At 40.3% G+C, this 16,296-nt stretch overlaps 1 protein-coding gene across 1 annotated transcript in view; it reads left to right on the plus strand.

The window, feature by feature from the left end:
• LOC122790581 (extracellular calcium-sensing receptor-like) overlaps window positions 1-16,048 on the plus strand; it is a 497,373-nt gene extending 481,325 nt beyond the window's left edge. The window contains exon 8 of the mRNA XM_044058106.1: window positions 15,135-16,048. Coding sequence (XP_043914041.1) covers window positions 15,135-16,048 — 914 coding nt within the window. The remainder of the gene's footprint in view (window positions 1-15,134) is intronic.
• Window positions 16,049-16,296: the final 248 nt, after the last annotated feature.

Consider the following 16,296-nt stretch of genomic DNA (forward strand, 5'->3'; position numbering starts at 1 on the left):
GGCCAATGTCTACATTCATTGATGCCATAGTTGTCACACTGTCCTGTTCAATGTCACCACCCTCTGACTGTCCAATATCTGTGGCCTCTGGGGACTGGGTATGTGTGAGCATACTGACTTTGTGCAGGGACAATGGGGGTGGAAGAGGCATGTCAACCTCTGGAACAAATTTATCCCCTGACAACCCCACCTGTGCCTTACTATGGCCATCATCATTATCAGAGTCTGATGAGACATTGACATCAGGTTGTGAGGCGGACAGACTCCAACTCCCCTTTTCATCTGTGAGGAGGAAGACAAACTCAACACATTACTTACTGCACTATTATGTATGGTAATCCACACAGACTCATGCAGATGAGGAGCCACAACTGCATTACATATCCCACATCTTCTCATCTCCAATCCCTTGCACAACACACAAACACACAACATACACAGACAAGGCAGGCCCTTTATAACATGCACTTTAGCTACACCCAGTTAACATTACTAGTACAATACACCTGTGGGGTACACAATATGATGCAATATGACAGTGCATGCAATAGAAGTACACATAAAACCCAGTACATCTATCTTGAGAATAATATGCAAGTTGTAGCATCACTGCCACAGGTATGTACCATCTCTCTATTGTGTGTGAACAGGCATCTTGCAGTAACTGCCTCCTCTATAGCAGGCTGCATAGTTGTTCATAACTACAAGTACAAATGTGTTAATGTTTGGACAAATACACAGCTGTATTACCCATTCTATGCACTGTAGTTAACTGCTTTGAAATGGAACATACAACTACTCTACTCTGGCTAAGCATAACAGTTTTGCCTAGGGCAATATGTTAGCCCTTAACATTCTTAGGGTATATATGGTACATAAAACAGGACCATGAACTCCGGCCACACCTGACTGACCTATGAAAAGGTGAGAGAGAGATACCAAATGTTGCAGTCTTACAAGGTAATATGTGCATATAGCCCACATGTACAGTAGCTAATGTGATACTGCCTGCATTGCTGACATTTTGAGTATGTGTAAACAACTGTGCATTAAAACCAACTTTCCCCCATGCAGATAGACCTGACACCCATGTACTGGTATTCAGAGCCTGCCACAGCGACTTATACAATATTGCACTGATGAACACAGTAAGCTTACTTAGACATTCCTCTGATGTGGACGCTGTGGCATCCACCTCCAGGATGTAAGGCATGATGGATGCCTGGGCACTGGTGGTTGACCCTAGGTTCACCAGGAATTCCTCTGTGGCTGAAAGTAGTTGCTCTGTTAAAGACCCTCCAACAGTGGCAGCACTATCCCTGGCTGCAGCACTGACCATATATGTGGCCAGGTATCGGACCTGTTCATAGTTCCTGTCCTATTGGCCAATCTGCTTAGCCACCCTGACAAGGTCACCCCACAATGCTGCATGCTGGTCATGATTTTGACAACTCCTAGAAAGCAGAATGTGATGGTGCAGTCTGAGGCCATCAAGGATAACATCATTCTCTGCAGCTGTGAATGGTGCATGCCTCCTGTGATACATCATTCTTGAAAGACAACAAAAGGGGAACTCATTACAGGACCAGATATGTGGACATCCACTATTTACAGACCCTGCACAACCACAACTGGCTGTATAATCCACTGCTACCTCACACATCATACCTCACAGTCTATCAACACACTACATGTTTGGTTATCATCAAGATAGTAGCAATACTGGATATGTTCCTGTGTGCCATGACAGATTCTGCTGTATGTCTCTACACCCATTACTGCAGTCAACTGTGGTGTGTCTCTTGTGGTCAAATGCCCACTAATATGTCATATGGCCACTGCTGGACAAATAGCATTGTGCTATGGCAACAACTATATAGGGGCAGTCCAGGAGCACCAGTGTGCCACAGTGACAGAAAGCAATGCAAACCTGCTATAGTATATGTGCCCTGTAGGCATCATACCTCTCAACTATAGAGATGTTTGCAGCATGTCAATATCTGCCTCATAGATGTGGTCCTTTTGCCACAAATATGTGGATGTCTGACAAATGGTTGGCCAATCATTGATGGTTGCTGTCAGAAAATGAATAGAGAATCTGACTGTCACATGCCAGACCCTCAGAAAACACTTATGCTACAGTAATATATGTTAGTCTATTTACAGTCTTACTTTGTATGGCCAATATGTATACTCTGTGGCTGAGTTTGGGCCTGTGCCCCCCCATTAATTATGGCTTTGACCTGAATTCCTGCTGTAGGGGGTTGACAGTTATGTTGCCATAGCTATCAACCAATGAGGAATGAATGTCAATAAACAGTGACCTACCAGAGTGCATCAGGGACACCTTTACAATATCAGAACTATTTATCTGTGACACTAACAGACTGAGAGAAGGTGAATTGCAGTAAATCATTTGATCTTACAGGAGTGCAGACCCTTACTTAGTGTCACTATGATCAACAGGTGATCCACTAGCTTTTCTACAACAGACGGCAGTTGTAGGATGGAATAACTGGGACAGAGCTGAGATGTGATTCAAAGCAGGGACAGTTGAGAGGCATGCCTGTAGCTGTTGGACAGCAGAGTATCATAGACATGCCAATACCATAGATCTACTACAGGCCTATTGTTGTAATCTCTATTCCCCATACCTCCATACTCCCATCTGCATCCCATTATATGGTGACATCTATTACATACTTGGTAGAGTGAAGTAATAATTTTTGAAGTGTTCTTCTACATATACCTTGCAAAAACACTATCTGTGTGAGCAAAACAACATACAGACCTGTTTCCCATAATCAGTTTCTTGCCTTTTGTATGTAATGCTCATTAACAGGTAATTGCCTCTGCACCATTATGTGGCTCAGATTTGCTAATTGCATCCAAAAGAGCTGAATTGCACTATCATTAGCCAATGGCATGGCACCACAGTGTAATATTTAAGGCATTCATGTAGGCCTTAGTTCCTTTCTTCGTCTTTGAGATGGACATTAGTGAGGTATGGCGACTACAGCATCACAGAGGGTAGGTACAAATACTGTCCTCTGTTGAGAGATTTATGTAGTATGTCCACAGTTTTGGCTGATATGTTTGGCCAGTGTCCCATGACATTGTGATCATCTGGTGGTTCAGAGTTAAACATTGTGGGTTGAGGTCAGTAAGGGGAGAGAGGCATGAGTGTCAAATGTCATACCCATCAGAATATGCCTGCTAATGCAGTAGCTGCTATTTTATCAGCTGACTATCCTTGTAAGGGCAAATTGTTAAACATGTCCCTATCACTGGACCTTTGCCCCCCCCCTTTATGTATCAGTTTATCATGATCCCTTGTTCTAGGGAGTTGTGAGGCATGGTGGGTCTGTAGCAGCTAGCTTAGCATACAGCTGTGCATGATCCACTGCAGATACTGCTGCAACCTAGGACACATAGGGGGGAGTGTGAACATTTTGGAGGACAACAAGCTGTATGTGTAACTGTGGCAGCAGTGGAAGTTGTCATTACAGCAGAGCCAGGTTAAGGGTACCCTTCACAGTCCTATCAAGGCATGTGAGTAAGGTACATCTGTCATGCAACAGTGCCAATAACAGAGTAGTAGGTGACATATAGTTAGGCTATAAAAAAATGTGCAATGTCTCCCTACCTGCAGACCTTTGACTTGCAAACATGGGTAGCAGTTAATTCAGCAGGAGTAATCTGTGGGGGTTAGAACTGTATGACTCAGTCATTACTTGCTGTGTTCACAACAATGTAATTAAAGTACAACACACTGAATTTGAACCCAGGACTGGGGGTGGCAAAGTATACTACATGCAAGACATTTAACAGACTGAGCTACTGAGTTTGTGCTGCAGCAAGTGTATTTGCAAGATATATTTGCATGCATATAGTCTGTGACACACATTGCATCTATCAATATGTGCATGGCTTTCAAAGGCAGATGTTCTGCAGGAGGGTTCCAGTTGTACACATGTACCTTGCCATTGCTGCCTTAGCAGGTTATTTAAAGATGTTGCTGATAAAAGGTAACATTTACCTGGTATCCCAGGCCTCATGTACTTCCATTATTATTTATTTGTCTGTGTACTGATGTACTTTTTGCATCAGTGTCCCAGGTACACTCCCATTTTCCCCATTAGATTTAATTTCAGTCTTTCATTGGCAATCATATTTTGCTGGAAACACCAGTTTTAATTAAGGTCTGCACGGTCTAGTAGGCATAATGCACTATGCTGTAGTTGATTGGGGCCTGAGTTCAAGACATGGCAGAGGGGATTATTTTGTTCATGTGACTAACACTGTGAGAAAAAATATAGGATCATTAATGCACATTAAAGCTCATTTAAGTGGGTTTGCACGGGTATGCATGATGCACCTCATAGCAGCACACTACTCAGCTCTGCGCAAATCTGCGCTAAAAATTAAAAAGAAAAGAAAAAGAGGGTGATAGGACAGTGGTGTAATGGAGCAAGCAGGGGGGAAACATAGTGAAAGACAGGTAAGGATGTTCAGGAAGGGTGTAGGGAAGAACCATAGCTTTCTATTTCTTGTACAGCAAAAGCTGTGCATTTTGACAGATTTTGTAGATGAATTTGGACCCTCAAACCCCACAGAAAGGGGGTGAGGACAACCTCTATTTTCTTTCTAAAGCCCTGCACTTGCTCAGCTCTTATAAGGAAAGGAAAACTAAACTAAAGCACTACACCCTCCTTCGACTTCTCATAAGTATTAGGTATTAGGCTCATTGATCAAAACAGTTCTCTATACTAATCTGGTATGTCCAAGCGTCAGTTTCAAGGTTACTCTCTAGACCAGCTGGTGAATCTGGGAATTTGGAGCCAATGTTACAATTGACTTATGTACACAGACAACCCTCTCCTCCTTCCAACAAACTATAATGCATGTGAGAGATGCAGCTACACAGCCAAACTGGAGGCAGATCTCTCTCAACCCAAGACTAGCACAGTCAGTCAAGAGGGTGGTACCACCCACACCACAAATCCAGTCTCACACAGACCTATTGCATCTGCATACCCAACACATAAGCACACAAAAGCATACTCAGAGGCTCTAAATAAACATCTGCCTAAACAGCAAAGACCTCCTAAGCAGATATCCAAGCAACAGCCACCTCAAACACACCCATGGATCTCATATCTCACAAATCAATTGTGTGTGCCGCCTTTTTAAGGCCAAAAAACACACCAATACACTTGTTATAGGGGACTCTATTGTCCACACACTGACATCATCCCCACACTGGACTACAACAGGAAGGTCATTGTAAGCTGCCTGTCAGGTGCCAGGGATCCACACTAATTAAGCACTCAGGTCACTCCTCCAGCAAAAGTAAACTACCTCTCCATTGTCATTGCCCATGAATGACCTGAAAACATTCTCCTGGACTACATGAAAGCAGAGAAGAGGAGGAGAGGAGCTCTCTGACCATGAGCTTGGTACATACTGACCTTGAGAGCACCTTGCCCTCACCAAGAATGATGCCACAGTATAAAGACAAAATGATCAGTTTCAAACAATTGGCTAAAGTTGGTGTTATTCAAAGGGGATCCAGTCTCTGTCCAGCCTGGGATGACATGCTCGACAACATGTTCTACAGGAACGCTAGGCTGTTTCTGGGCCTCACGCTCTTATGCTTTCGTATACTGGCCAAGGCCCCAGCAATTCATTTAGTGTCAATTGGCAAAGCTCAAAGACACTCCAAAGGCTCATAGGATAAAAATCTGAAACCTGGTTCAAGGCTCCTGAGAGCACCTCAGCACTACCAGGTTATACTCATACCATGTGTTTTGGGCCCCAAACTCGGACGAAAACTGAAAAGGGAGGGAGTCTATATATCATCAAAAAAAAAAAATACCTATACCTCAGCACTGCACAAAGCATCAGAAATCATCCATGTGCAACTAACAGCGGCAAAACTGCCTTCAGTTTTTAGCTGCCAGAACACCCTCCCTCTGGAAACCAGACCTCCCACCCCTGATGAGACTGAGAAATATGAAGGTGAAAGCTCTCACTCTCACTAGACTACACTTGAATTGAACTTCATTCTACCCAAGCAACTACTGGGGCTCAACTACCCCCCCCAACGGTTCGCAGAGCCACGGCTCACGCCTAAATGCTAAAAGTGCATAGTCATCCCCTTTGGGAAAAACAAAGTGCAAACAAACACATAGGTGGGTGGTAATCCATTAGAAAGAAAAGAAGTAAGAGATTTGGGACCAATGTAGAAAGGGTTCACATCTAGATCAAGAGGTCATCATGCCTTTTTCTACTCATCACATCAGCCATGCCATAATTGAAATGCCCTTTTTTGAGTACCTTACCCCGACACCTGCAACTGACTGAGACCCCCAAAAGTACCTCAGAGAGAGGATGGGCTGCTACATGCTCCAGGGACCTAAACTCAGCACAAAAACTAAATAGGGACATGCTGACAGGACAGATTAATTCAGGCTCCCCTCCTCACTCTGGAATAGAATCCCAAATGTTAGACATAGCCCCTCGCTGACCCTCTCTTCAAGCAATGGATCTGGGCCATGGATGGGAAACCATACCACCCTCTGGGATCTCTGAGGCACAGTAAACTAATCTTAAAGGGTACCTTCTGTGACCTACTTTACAGAGGCACAGTAGGCTAATAATCTAAGGAGGCGGAAGCCAAATACACTCTGGCTAGGCTTATAAATGCCCTAAGGCAGATAGCCTAGTATCTACCTTATGAACCTATGAACCTATAAATGTGTTGTAAAGCCAATTGGACCAAATTAGTTGTGTCCAGGAGACACGTGTACAAAACACAGAGCTATGTATGCAGTGATATTTATTTTGTGGGATAAGTGCCCATTTTTTTAGGGAGAGAGTGGAATGTTGGGGAAGGTACATATGTACATGTGGGGAGGTACGTTGGGTAGAAAAAGATGGAATTGCAGACAAACAAGATAGCAGAGATGGTGTGTGACACATGAGGGGGTAAACACCTTGGATGAGAAGGGAGTTGTGGAATCTGAGGTGCATGTGCTTCCAGACAATAGCAGCATGACCCCACCCATGGGCAGTCAACACTGCTCCTTCACTGCCATGTAGGTGGCTGTGCTGGAGGCTGGGCACAAGGGCCAGCCTACCCCACCAGGTTGGCCAGTGTACCCTCAATCTGGCACAGATGTGGTTCAGGAGTCTGCTGAACTATCCTGCACACCATGGCCATCAGTTGTCATCAGGTGACAGCAGCCTCTCCACCACTGCTCCCAGGAGGAGGCCAGGAGGCCCCATCCCCTGAGGCAGTTCCACCCGAAGGTGGTGCAGGGGCAACAGAGGAGGCACCAGATGTGCCAGGAACCAGTGCCATGGCCTGGTGAGGTAGGGTAGGTGGATCACCGGGAATTGGCTTACCCTGTCATGCTGTGGTGATGGAGGCATAGCAATAAGTATAGGTTAGTTATGAACAAAACATTTGTTAGTAATAACAGCATGCCAAAACATTGGAAATAACCCATTCACATTTCAATGCATATTATGAGAAATACAACAATAAATAACAGAGCAGTCAGTATATAAACAGCATGCCAGTAACAATTACGGCACAAGGACAACAAAATAAGTAATTCAACAAGATATAGTAATATGCAAACATTATAATACATAACAATAGTAAAACACATGCCCCAAAATATAGCTTAATGTAACAACATATGCTAAAAGAAAACCATAACTAATGAATAACAATAATAACTAAATGAAGATAAGGGTGGGGAAAGAGAGAAATACAGTCCATTAATACCATTATATGCTATATACTTGACAACAGTACTACTATCTACTCTACAGGTCTGTCCTTTCTTTATGTGTACAAGTACCCTATAGCTGCTGTAGCACATACATACCTCTCAACCTGTCTGCATGGGACAGTATGGGCCAAGCAGTAACAACTGTGGGTACACAACTATACAAAACACTTGCATATCTGGTGGACCTGTATAACTACCAAGGTGTTCTGTGGACTTATGTAGTAATACTTTGCTATTTAGCTATTCATGCCAATGATAAATCTGTGACAGAGGGATTATCCACTACTAATTACATTCTGTGACAATGTGACACTTGAGAGACATGTATGTGTATGATACAGAAACCAAACAACTATCATGCCTTGCTTGGCAGGCATGGGGATAGAACCCAATAGCAGTCACTGTGTGTGTGTGTGTGTGTGTGTGTGTGTGTGTGTGTGTGTGTGTGTGTGTGTGTATATATATATATATATATATATATATATATATTAACTGCAGCAACCTTTAACAGACACTCCAGGCACACAGCCATACCACAGATTACACATTTTACTTCTTTTATTTTATGTTAATATTATTATACATATGTCCTTTATTTTATGCTGATTTTGACATTGCTGGTAATGATTGTAACAGTCTGTGACATCTAAACCCAGAATTATTTACTCATAATATGGCTACCTCACCCATTTACCTGTAGTTCCTGTGGAGAGAAAATCTGTAATTGTTTTGTGACTGATACTGTAATATTTAGTGCTACATAGCACTGGAGTTGAACCCTGGTCTGTTATGTGGCAAAATGTACTTCATGCAGAGAATTTACCAAACCTGAGCTACTGAGTAACTGCTGATTAATGACTGACGGATATTTGCTTAGAGGTCACCTGGAACCAAAATATGACCTGGTAATAGTAGTACAGTTTTGTAGTAGACTGCAGTAGCAGCTGAACACACATGAGATACAAGGTAACCTATATATGACAGAGATACTAGGTAACCTACATATTACTACATTGAATGCATATAGCTAAAATGCAATGGTTAAAACAAGACAATCCTGATGCACATAATTTACCTTGTTGTTATTGGTATTGGTTCATGTGTTATTGCAGAACAGTTGTCATAATTCATTTCTTGCAAAACAGCTCTGACTCTACACTTATTGCACAGCAAAACTTATTGGATATAATGTCAGGCAAGTACTGGCATTGTTTCAAGTTTTTACTGCAGAACAGTAGTCATTATTGATTTCTTGAAAAACAGTTCTAATTCCGCACTTTTTGCTCAACAACTTTGTTAGAGATAACTTCCATGTGGTTACTGGTACAGTTTTGAGTTTTTATTGCACAACAGTTGTCATTATGCAGGTGTGGCAATACAGCTGTAATTCCACAGTTGTTGCACTACACACTTTAAGGCCGGTATGTTTTTACAGTTAATGCTTTAGTCTTCCCTGATTGTTGGACTACAGTTGGTAATATTCACTAATTGCAGTACACTTCTAAGTCCACTTTTATTGCAATGCAGTATATACTGTGTATATATAATCACAGTTAATGCTTTATTCATTCTTGTGTATTTGACTATAGAAAGCAAAATACATCTGTTCTCACTGCATTCACGGTGCAACCTGGCCAAGCACCTGGCATGCTCCTCAATGTTCCAAGCTCTCTCCTCTGCAGCTGCTGGGAGAGAAGCACACCATTATGCATGCCAGTTTATCAGACATTTGGATTAGGTATTGGTGAAACAAGGATAAAATTACTTACAAACTTGTGGGACATTCCCAGCCTGAGCTTCCTGGACCCTGGTGTCCATAAGATCCCCTTCCTATGCTCAAGTCATCATAGTTGTGACAGACCTGCTCACCTGTGTGGGGGATACCTGTTCCACTGGTGAGTTCATGTGTGAGCTAGTCCCAGGACTCCTCCTTGCACTCTGAGTCCTGGAACTCCCCCTGCACCATGATCATCATAGTTTTTAACCAGGAGTCCAACCATGACCCTGGACTCCTGAATGTCCCACTGCTGTTCCCAGAAGTGCACACTGCCTCCAACACCAGCCTTAGTTGCTACATGGTTCGAACTCTAACAGATTTTGCTGTATTCCTGCCTAGTGAGCTTTATATAGCCTATTTTCCCACCCTTGAATGCCACTGGGCAATATTTAAAAATACTGCGCATTGCTTAACACTGCATAAATCCACTCAGCTCAGCCAAGCAGTCCTGAGCAGTGCTTAGCAGTGCACAAACCAGCCAAGTGGTGCCAACCAGTGCATAAACATGCTCAGCCATTATTTTGTTTATGCAGTGCTTAGCAGGTCTTAGCAGAGTTTAGCTTAGTGACAAAGGTTTTTGGACATCCATTAATAAACTCATTAATCCAGGTCACATCCAATAACCAGCATCCTCCATTATCACCAAGTCTGTGAATGTAACCAATCAATTCAACACCCATTTTATTCGCTGAATCACAACTTTATTTAGCTAAAACTCACCCAGTTTCCTGATCTGTCATCAAACTCTCACAATATCTCAAACTCTTTCACACATAAACCAGTTTGCACATTTCACATCAAGAAGCTTCTTCTCAAATTAAAACCAACCACAGTAGCCCCAGAAAATATACCAGGGGACTATATTAAACTCACAACCAATGTTCTAGCCTATTCCATTTCCATATTAATTAACAGGTCCACTAGCAAACCCTATGTTTCTATTGTGTGAAAACAATCCTATAGCATTCCCTTACACAAATGATGATCATCCAAATGTATTACTAATTTCAGGCCTATTGCTATTCTTTTACCTCTATCAAAAATCTCCAAAATGTCAGTGACTGGCTAGATCATAAGTAATTTATAATGTTTGTGACTAAAAATATGTCATGGTTTGTTTTCATTTATATAAATGTTTGATTTCCCAGGTCATAAGTAATTATTTAATTAAGATGTTTCTTGTTTAAAAAATTTGAAAGGTACATTCTTTTTCAACTACTATACTATATCACAGAAAACAAGTTATTTTCCAATGTAGAACATGGCTTTAGATCTCATTATAACACCACTACCACACTTTTTAATTTTCTGTATACTGTAAATACACACAAAAAATCAGGAAACCCTGTATATTCTCATTGTAAGACTCCCAAAAGCCTTCAATATGTTATCTCATTACAAGATACTACAGGAGCTACCCTCTCTACAAATCTCAGTCTCACCTCTCACTTGTTTCCAGAATTCCCATTCAAATAGATGCCAAGCATATAAATGGCAATATATCATCCAAAACTTTCTCCCTGTATCGGTTGGCTTACCTTAAGGGTCTATCCTAGGTCCTATGTTTTTTTTTTGTCTTTCAGCTTTTTCCCGGTAAGGGGTCACCACAGCAGAACTCCGGTCTGCTAATGATTGGCAGTAGATTTTTACGAAACGCCGAGGTGCCAGCTTGATGCCCAACCTTCACCGAAGGCACACCCATTTCTTTCAAACACTACCCAACCGCGGGGAGGACATGCAGACTCCACACAGAAGGCACTCCCAAGCCACACTGAGAATCAAATGGGAGAACCTCTTGCTGTGAGGTAACAACGCTACCGCTGTACCACCGCGGCATGGTCTATCCTAGGTCCTATACTGTTTAATATCATTATAAACAATCTCCACTTGGCAAGTAAGCATGCCTCCACATTTTAGAATGCATTTCATTCAGCTGCCATAACCTCTCACACTTCCAAGAAATCACACAAGGGTCTTTCACACCCATAGAAAAATGGCTCACAAATTACAAATAACTTCTAAATCTCCAAAATATCTAAATTAATTCTATTGACACCTAAACAAATGCCAACACAAAAGATTCTTTTCCTTATAGCATTATGTAATAATATTTAAACTGAACAAGTTAGCTACATCAGACTATTAGGTACAACCACAGATGAGCATTTGAAATTTGATCAGCATATAAAACAGGTAAAAAATATCTTATTTAAAATGGGCTCCTTGTATAAGATCAAACCTTACCTAACAGACAGCGCTAGAAAGCACACAGCCCTAACTTATTTCCTCCTTACACTACTACACATTAGCCCCATTTTCACCAACTCACAATGCATACAGTTCGAACAACTCAATCAATGCTATAATAAAGTGACTAAATTCATTATCAACATGCCAAATAGATCCAATTACTGCCTTGCACTAAAACAACTACAGCGGATGGGAGCTTTCAGACTTTACTTATTCCCAAATTACTTCATCCCAGTCACTCATTGGCAAGCCAGATAACTGCCCATCCCTAAATGACACTGCAAGTATCCCCCACTGTAAAACAAGTGGATTACTTTACTCAACAAATAAACTTCAGCTACTTGTTAGCAAATTTAACGATACATCTGGGGGACTCATTTTATTCTAATAAGGTCACCAACAGAATTGCATTCCCTTCCTATTTCTGTCAGACAATCTGATAATACTAACTCCTTCAAAACATAGCTAAAATAGCGCTCACTTGATTTTTGGGTGTGTTCCTGTACCATCCCAGGTTAACATCATAACACAGCACAACACAACACAACTAAGTCATTTTGTCTCACAACAATCCCTTTCCTATTACTCCAACTATCCTACATACTATAGCATCAACAGAACGAAAAGTTCACAGCAGCCACGGCTTAAAAATCCACTATTTATTTCCAGCAAACAGACAGTAAGCGCTTTCAAACTCACAGTTCTTCTTCAGACTAATTTACACATCATAACTGCTCATTATTTAAAGTACAAACAAATCAATCAGCAGACTTCAGGAATTATCTATGCACATCCCTGGATCTAAGAATAGGTTTTAAAGAAACCTTGTTATTTAAACTTGGTTTCCTACCAGCAAGAAATTTACATATCCGGCGCATTTCCCTTTCTTCAGTGAAATTCACAAGGTCACCACCTCTAGAACCCATTTTAACTGTCTCAATTTCTTTAAACTTAAAGTAATATGATGAGCCTAGCTCATAAACATGTTTAGCAAGTGCATTTGTTAGATCAGCATTCCTCAAAGCATATTTATGCACACAAATACGTTCATATAGCATCCTATTAGACTTGCCAACATAAAAACTTTCACATGCCACACACGTAGCTAAATAGATAATATTCATAGTTTTGCAGTTGGCTGACACTTTAAAAACATATTTTTTCTTAGAAACTGGATGTATGAATTTATTCAGTCTATCTATAGAAGAACAATGTCTACAGGAACAACAGGGATGTGTGCCTTCTAACCTAGAATACACTTGCATATTGTGCTCTGTATATTTATGATCTCTATAGCAGAGATGTCACTTAAGACATTTCTTGTTTTTGTAGGTGTACTTAGGTCTAACATTCACAATATCACAGATTCTATCATCCATTGTCAAGATATTCCAGTTTGCATCAATCGTCTGTCTAATTCTTCTAAAGTCACTAGCATAAGGTAGTACTAATGGAAGACTCTGTAGCTTCACAGTCTCAACCTGCTGTTCAACAGGAGATTCAGTTGAAAAATAAGGAAGTGTTACAGTCAGCCTCTTAGACTTGATGTCTTCTTTCATCTCACTTATTTCTTTTTTATTATAGCCTCTAGTCAGAAATTCATGTGCCATCATATCTAAATCTGTGGAAAATCCATCAGCAGTACTATTTAGCTGAGATACCCTCATTCCTTGTGTTTTCATAATGTTTTTAAACATATGAGAGGGATGCATACTATCACGTCTCAATATGTTATTTCTCCTGGAGGGATTTCTATACAAAAGTAGTTGATAAACATGCCATTTCATCCTTAGTTAAATATACATCTAAAAAAAAACCATCTCTGAATATGAGACAGTGCTAGTGAACATTAGAAACTCAGTGGTTCTATTCAAATACTCTATGAAATCATTCAATTCATTCTCAGTCCCTCCCCATAGTAGAGCCACATCGTCAACGAATGTCCTATAAAAAAGGACCTTTGATGTAAACATGCAATCAAAAACAAATTGCTCTTCCCATTTTGCTAGAACCATGTTGGCGTAGCTATTGGCACAAGATGTGTCCATAGCTACGCCAACTTTCTATCCTACATACTAGCCGAACTTTCCTATACTGTCTCCCTCCTATACAGATATAATTATGTCTTATTATCTAGTATGTTCCTCTTTAAAACTACCTTTAGTATTTTACCATCTATGCAGATCCTAAATCAACTTCAGACAAACCTAAGGTTCAATATCTTTACCTCCATCTTTACACTTCCCATTTCACTCCCTCCTATCATTCTGTGTTGTTTAGATATTTTTCATGTGGTACTCTATCTAACCAGACTTAATCTGTTTCAAGTAAACCCATACTTATTGCCTCAACCACAACTATCGCCCAAATGTACTCTAAAGCCATTATCAAATGCTCTATAACATGCTTCTTGAATGTTGTTGGACTGTTATAATTGTTGTGTAAATAATACTGTTGGTATTTTTTGCTTGACTGCATAAATGACATTAAATGTACTTTGTCTATATAACTAAAAACATTTGTACATTATAGTTGATATTATGAAGGAGCTTTTCTCCAAGGCTTCTGCTGAAAATTGGCTCACTAAATTTATGTCATGGTGGAGTGAATGAAAATTACGGAAATGAATACTGCATGAAAATAACAAAAGGAATATTATTATTTCTATAATTGTTATGTGTACCTATGTCACTTGTTTAATGTCATCTTTAATAAAGATGTTAAAAAAATAGAATTATTGTGCGGTAGATATGGAGTGTGGCAGAACTAAGTAGGCTGGGAGAAAGATAATCTAGAGGTGCAAAATACAGGCGGTATTAACAACATTCCATCAAAGAATGCATTCAGAGAAGTCGAAAGCAGGATTCAAGGTGCAGAAAACATACAATGTATGTGTTGATGCTGACGCAGTCAGGCATGGTATTTGTCTGCATATGCTAAGATACAGAAAAGGAACATGTACAAGAATAAACCTTACACTACAACTAAACTGAAAATTTGTATAAACCTCAGGATGTTGTGCAAGAAACTTTGTGGTAGGACAGAAAATTATCAGCCCTCTATGACTTTAATGAGATTCTGCATGGCATTGTTAAGGCATAAATCAAGTGCCTTTGAGAATTGTTAGTTAACTTTTACTTTAGTAGATGTTTTTAAAATTCACCAGTTTAAAGTTTGCTGCGCCTTTTTTACTTTACCCTTTACTCAAAAATTCCATTTTTTCTGCCACCTGTTTGTCTTATACTTTATAGTAAAATAAAAAAGTCATATATTACATTTTTTTTCTTTTTTCACCTGATTAGATTCCAATACTTGTTGGATGTGTACAGAAGATTATTGGTCCAATCCTGCCAGAAATCAATGTCTTCAAAGATCTGTGGAATATCTATCCTTTGAAGAACCCCTGGGTAGCGCTTTGGCATCTCTATCGATTTTCTGCACAATGATTCCTGTGATGGTGTTAACCATCTTTATGAGACACAGAGACACTCCAATTGTAAAGGCCAACAACCGGAACATCAGTTATCTTCTACTGTTTGCACTGTCTCTGTGTTTCCTTTGTTCTTTGATTTTTATAGGTCACCCAGTGAGAGTTATATGCCTGCTGCGACAAACTACCTTTGGTATAGTCTTTTCTCTCTGCATATCTTGTGTGTTGGCAAAAACTGTTATGGTAGTGATAGCCTTCAATGCGACAAAACCAAATAGTAGCTTAAAAAAATGGGTTGGACCTGTTCTGCCTAACAGTATTGTATTTATATGCACCACGTTTCAGGTTATTCTGTGTATACTCTGGTTAACTATTTCTCCTCCCTTCCCAGTAAGGAACAGAAATGTACAACATGATAAAATAATTATTGAATGTGATGAGGGTTCTGCTATTGCCTTTTGGTGTTTGCTGGGGTACATGGGGCTTTTAGCCAGTGTCAGTTTTGTTGTTGCATTCCTGGCTAGAAAACTACCAGATACTTTTAATGAGGCTCAGTTTATCACATTCAGCATGTTGATATTTGTCAGTGTGTGGCTTTCCTTTATCCCAGCATACCTGAGCACCAAAGGAAAGTACATGGTTGCAGTGGAAATCTTTGCAATCTTGTCTTCTAGTGCTGGACTGTTCTCTTGTTTATTTTTACCTAAATGTTACATTATTCTGTTGAGACCTGAGATGAATACCAGAGAATATCTCATGGGAAAAGGAAATGTTAACATTAAGTAAATCAAATAATGTAACAATGGAATTTATGGCAGATATAAATTGATGAAACATACCATTGCATTATTTATATTAATCATGTACCCCACTGAAGTCAGTGGGGAACCCCACAATAACCTTGGCATTTCTGAGATCTCTTTCTAAAGGTGGGCACTAGACTGTTAGCATTAGATAAGGATGGGCCATATGCATGCAATACTATTATCTACATACAGGGGGGAACAAACCTTAATATGCACATAGACAGTGTA

The sequence above is a fragment of the Protopterus annectens genome, chromosome 16.part0, assembly GCF_019279795.1.
Source record: "Protopterus annectens isolate FY-2018-M chromosome 16.part0, PAN1.0, whole genome shotgun sequence".
Classification (NCBI taxonomy): Eukaryota; Metazoa; Chordata; order Ceratodontiformes; family Protopteridae; genus Protopterus; species Protopterus annectens.